General features: G+C 36.3%; 1 protein-coding gene across 1 annotated transcript; it reads left to right on the top strand.

Annotated features, from left to right (window-relative positions):
• Positions 1-4,090: 4,090 nt before the first annotated feature.
• Positions 4,091-6,018, top strand: LOC110908002. The gene is made up of 2 exons (XM_022152906.2): positions 4,091-4,285; positions 5,309-6,018. The coding sequence occupies exons 1-2, from the start codon at positions 4,174-4,176 to the stop codon at positions 5,839-5,841; spliced, it is 645 nt and encodes a 214-aa protein (XP_022008598.1). The 5' UTR covers positions 4,091-4,173; the 3' UTR covers positions 5,842-6,018.
• Positions 6,019-6,295: the final 277 nt, after the last annotated feature.

The following is a 6,295-nucleotide window of genomic DNA, read 5'->3' as shown; positions in this document are numbered from 1 at the left end:
AGATGTCAGAGACAGAGAGATCGAGTAGCCCACCATTGTTTTTTCTCTCGCTTATGATTTTCACCTTTCAAGGTAGGTTTAATTTTTATTTTATGCTCAAACATTTCTCAGATCTACCATCAATTTCTAGGCTATCTTTGGTTGATTCATTGCAGACGAAGATGGAGCGATGGAATCAAATTCATGGGCAACATTATCGGAGAAATTTGATACAACAGATTCATGAATTTGGCTATGTTATGATTTTTACATATCATGCTTGTATTAAAGTTTCTGAATTGGGTTATGTCACCATCTAATGGTGAAGATTTCTCCCCAAGGAATGTGAGGGAGGTGGAATTCTCACAAGGTGTTTTATTATGAATATTTCACTTGTAACACCCCGTGTTACGAAAGTCAAAGTACAAGTCAAAGTCAAAGAAAGAAAAGATTGCTAATTGCGATCTGTCACACCTTGCTTAACTATTGATTGTACATCATTGACTTGTAAGCGAATCTTTTATTTTATTTGCTTTAGTTGTATTATGTGGAGTATCTATTAATAATCGAGGTTTAATCAATGTTTATCGCATGTTTTATCGCTCTATCGCTAATCGCATCGCAATCGCATTCGCGCCTTGACTAATAGGTTCTGAATATTATTTTACGTGTGTGTGCTATTTATGTGTTACTTGTGAATGCTTTATTTATGTTATGTTTTGTGGTGATTAATCGAAGCGCAATCACAACTCTATGGCAATTGAATCGCAAACGCTAAACGCAAGATAATTAGGATGATTGTATGTTAGATATAGTATTTGTCTGGGTTTTATCAATCTATCGCATCGCATACCCGCTTAAACGCATCGCAACGCTCAACACGTGAAACGAAATGCCGAAACGAAACTCGTCGGAGCCACTCGATCGAGTGACCACTCGATCGGATGGCCAACCGATCGGAGTGTCATCCGATCAGTGACCTCCTGTTCGACACTCGTGCACCTTTCCCTTTTTGGCAACCTATAAATACCCCTCCTGTCACATCATTTGTGATGTGACAGCTCTCTCACTCGACCAGCTCGCTCAAGGCCTCTTTCTCTCGATTCCTCGCGATTCTTGTAAGTTTCCAACCTAAATCTTGTACTTCCTTGATCTACATGCACTTCTTCATCATATTCATCTTTAAATCTTAACTTTAAACGTGAAATCAGCGGATTTGAGGTGTTCTAGGGTGATATCATCATGGAGTTCTTATGAACTTCAAGTTTTGGCCTAATTCCATGAAGAACAACTCAGATCTAAAGGATTTCAACATGTTTAAACACTGATTTCACAATAAAACTAAACATTTTCGAGATAACAAGGATTGAAAGATGTTTTCTAACTTTCTTTCAACTCTTTTACACTCAATGCACTCAAAACCGATAGAATCGGAACTCGTTCTAATCTTCTACTCATTCTTAGTGAATTGTTGGTTCAAGATCTGAATTCTATCTAAGAGACAACTGATTTGCGAGTTGAACATGAACATCCGTATCGAACAGTTAACTGATCGGACTAGGGTGATTCCTGTTCGATCGGATTACCTGGGTCTTGATGGGGTTTTTGTTGTTTAATACATTGTCATACCGTCTCAATCAAACCGCAAAACTTAGCAAATTTTCAAGTTAGCGAAATGATCAGATCGCGGGACGGATTGCCGTCCGATCAGATTGCCATCCGATCGAACCGCAATCCGATCGGATTGCACTTGGTCTTGACACTTAACACTTTTCAACATTTTCCAATCATCATCTGAGAAATACCTCACCTAACGAAACGCCGTCTGATCGAACTGTCATTCGATCGAACGACCTGAAAGGTACAGATACTTCTCTGTTTGCAGAATGCTACAATGAAAACTTCAAAGGTCAAGCCATCATACACAAACACATCCTTACCAAGCGAATACCAATCTGATCGAATGGCCATCCGATCGGATGACCATCCGAACGGATTGACATCCGATCGAATGACCATCCGAACGGATTGCCATCCGATCGGATTACCGTTCGACACTTGGTTCAATTGCACCGTTTTACGCGTTGTTCCTTCGCTTATGCTATCGTTAACTGATCAGGCTAATCTCTCAGTGCTCCCTTCAATCCAAGAGTGTGTTTACTTGTTAAACGCTATCCGTGAGTATACTCGATCCCTTTTTGTTTTACGCACTTTTGGGTGTTACATACGTTACTTATTTGAATCACAATTGATACACAACGCAACACTATTTATACGCTGATCGTTATTGCATGATACGTGTTATTCGATGAATGCTTTTATGTTATGTTAACACAGTGATTGTTTCCTGACACCTTAGCAACGATAGTACTATAGGTTGGACTCAGCACCTGTCGTAGACAGGGGTTGTTAAGGGCTTTACTTCACGTGTCCTAGTGGGGATATGTGTTGCGCATTCTACAACTCGCAGTCATGTCTATGCATATTTCTTTGTCGATAACCTACTAGCCTTCACTTATACATGTTACATGCTGGTTATGCGTAAAAGATTTCGAACTCTATTATATCTATTAAACTTGTATGCTCACCTTTACACTATGTGTATTGACTCAATTTGAACGTATGTGACAGGGGTTTGAGATGCTAGGATGTTGCTTGCTTTCATTGAATCGAGTAGGAGAGTCTAGAAACAAAGACAATTTATTTATTTCAATCTGAGTTGTCGGAACATGTTTTGTTCCGAGGATATCTATGTCTGTAATAATTAATTGCTTGATGGGTTATGGTATGGGACATAATGTTAACTATCCGGTAATTTAGTTGTTATGGAATTTCTCTTGACAATCTGTTTCGCTCAGTGCCGCGCCCCGATGATTCCGCCATCAGTTGGGGTGTTACAGATTGGTATCAGAGCCATAACTATAGAGAATTATGCAAGACTCGACATAGTCCGGGTCGATGTCTTAGAAACGACCTAGTCTATAGTCAAAATACCAACAGACCGACTTGTGCATACCCTGTAGGGGTTTCGTACGAGCTTACTTGCTATTACTCGGCCGACTCTCAATCACACTATACTATCACACTGCCTTTCCTAAGGTAGTCGCACTGCACTATTTCAGGGAAGGAACGAGTGATTAGATCGAGATTAGGTGTGAAAACCGCAAACTCTCGATCAGATCGCTTGTTCGACTCGCATTTCTATACACAAGAGAAATTGCGTTGAATTAGCAGTGACATCCATACTTTGACGCAAATTTTTCTTTCTATCTAGTAATATTATCACACAAACGGAAACAGAGTCGTTAAGTCAGGGTATGACAACACAAAAAAGGAAGTGGTTAACATAAATTTGTAACTTATTTTGCCATTTGGATAGAAATAACGACAAAAATGAAATCTCAGACACCTAGACACAAAAGATTTAAATTTTAAACTGAAGCGGTAAAAATAACTTAAACTTGCATACCATTTTAGCATTTTACTCTACAAAGTATTATACATGTTATTATCAAGTGGTGATGAACAGTGTGTTTAATGATATTTTTTTTAGTGTTGTTTGAATATTATTATTTTATATATGTTAGATATAACTTTTATTTTAATTATATTTCTTTATATTAGATTAAATAATGTTGTTTTAACAAATTAGATTTGTAATTTCTCACATACTGTAATGATATGTTACCGCTACCTTATTATATCCAATCAATACCAACTGAACAATACTAAGTGTAAATTTTATTAAAAACGAAGTTGTATTTAGATTAGAGTTTTTATGGGTACCATAAACAAGTACCATGACGAACTGAACAATTCCAATTTATACCGGTATCGATATTATCGGAACCAATATACGTTTTTACGGTTTTTTATCGATGTAAAACACATATAAATATTCTTCTGGGCATATCATGATTTTATTTTTTGGATTTTCTCTTTCGATTACTATAGCGAGTGTCAGTACTCTAATGAACTGAACCACTATCGATTGAGTTTCTGCAGCGTAGTGCGGGCAAATACAATTAGTTTATTTAAAATCATACGATACACCTTCCAAGTTACAAACCATTTTCAACCGTTGGATCAAAAAAATATAACCGTTGGGAACCCTTCCCCCTTTTTAAAATCCCCTCGAAACTGTACAATCGCACAACAAACAATCGTCAAATCTTCATCCTCAAATCTCCGTACATGTCAACGATGATGCGTTCAGATCGTAAGCCACCGCTAGCGTTGAGATCTCCGATTAGGCTTCGTCCCCGCCGCTCTGCTCAGTCTGTAAACAATCTTCAAACTTCATCAGGTACTCTTCGCTATTTTTTCTCGATTTTAATCAGTTTTGGTTCGAATTTGATTGATTTTCTTGCTAGATATTTCTGAGTTTTGATTTTGTATACTGAAGTTCCGATTTTGAGTTCTGGGTTTGTTTAAATTGTAACAAGATTTGGTTTCTTTGGTGTTATAAAAGTACACCCACCAAGTGTTTGTGAAAATGTCTAGGTGAAAATTTTCTTTTTACAGGATTGTTTTTCGACAATTACTTTAATCTGTTTTGTCTTAGAGATTCTGGGTTTTTGATTCCCTAAACTAAAAGTTGGGTTTTCATCTTTTCTTTGGTATTAAAAAGTTCGTCCTCCAAGTGTTTGTGAAAATGTCTAGATGAGATTTTTTTCCTCTAGTGTTGTTACAGAAGTTTTTTCTGAGGGTTCATTTGTTTAGTAAGAATTTTTGTTGATGAAAAGTTGGTTATCTTAATTGATATATATTGAAATTAGTTGAATAATTATGGATATTTCTGGATTTGTTGTTTGTGAAAATGTCTGAGTTTGTTGATGAAAAGTTGGTTATCTTAATTCCCTGTCTTTTTATAAAAGCTTCTGCCAAGAATTCATTTATTTTGTATTCAAAAAAGTTCTTCATTGCTTCGAAAATGATGAGGAGTTGGTCATTTTCATAGGTTTTGTATTATAATTAGTTGATTATTGTTAAATTTTTCTGGATTTCTATAAACCCTTCCGGGTGTTTGTGAAAATGTCTAGGTAAACTTTATCTTTTCCTTTCTTATTTTAAAGAAGCTATGAAGAAGTTTATTTGTGTATTATGAAATAAATCTCTTAATAGCTTGACGAATGAAGAAATTGGGCGAGTTTCATTTTTTATTTGAAATTTGTTGATTTGTTACCAAATAATAATACCTAGGTGAACTTTTGTTTGGTATAAAATAAAATCTGTTCGGATTCATGAATGATGAATTGGGTTGTTTGTTTGAACTTGATTTCATCATCTCTTTCCCTAAACTGATACTCAAATTGTTTCGGTTTTACAGTTTCATTGACAAAATCCCATCAACCCAAACAATCTTCCAACTCAGAAGAACAACATGAACTCCGGCCCGAATACCAAACAATATCATGTGAACTAAAAGAATTAACAAAGCTAGTTCAAGACAATCTATGGGGATCAGCAACTAAAAACCAATCTGCAAATGCTCATGATGAGAGTCCTGTATTCAAAAGGGGAAGGCTCTATGATGAATATTCCGCAAGAAGAAACGAAAGGTTGAAAAGGAAGAGAGGCGAATCCGAGATCGAGAAGACGACTCCAGGCAAACAATATCTTGGAGTAAGAATTGAGTCAGCAAAGAGGTCAACAGAAGTCAAGAAATTTGAGAGTGGTAGAAAGATGGCAACTCCATTGATGGAGAGGGGACAGGTGGCGGCAGTAACAGCAACGGCACAGAGGTATTCGTTAAGAAGTAGTTGCAAAGAGAATAAGAAGCCACCATTGGCAATGAGCTTTGAAAGATCATCAATGGAGAAGAAGACTGCAGTGAGAAGGACTGCAAGAAAAGGGTACTGAAAATGGTTCATGATCATGGTTTGATTTTGAGTTGCAAACATTTTGGTGTGTTTCTTTGGTTTGAAAGAAACTCTTGTTAAAAGTCATATGGATTGGTTATAGGTTTGGTGATTTGGTGGATTTTATGTTTTCTTTATATACAAGAACACCAAAATAATTTGGTGGTTTGATTTCCAATTTTTTTTTATTAGTATGAATGATCAAAATACCTTGATTTTTGTTGATGGTTTTGTATGAATGCCAACCCTGCCTTGCCGAATTGTGTAAATTATTTCAGAAATTGAGCTACAGATTAGGTTTGTTTTATTTATTTTTTTTTGAACGACAAATTTGGATCACTGATGGTGGCTACTAGAGTATCTATCATTCTGCCACCAGCAAAACCACTAGGCAGTTCTCATTTTCTACCAAAACAAAAAATATGTTCGATCTTCCTTTACCCATAAGATACACA

This window comes from Helianthus annuus, chromosome 14 (genome assembly GCF_002127325.2).
Source record: "Helianthus annuus cultivar XRQ/B chromosome 14, HanXRQr2.0-SUNRISE, whole genome shotgun sequence".
In the NCBI taxonomy this organism is placed as follows: Eukaryota; Viridiplantae; Streptophyta; class Magnoliopsida; order Asterales; family Asteraceae; genus Helianthus; species Helianthus annuus.
This window is presented reverse-complemented; position numbering and strand designations above follow the sequence as displayed.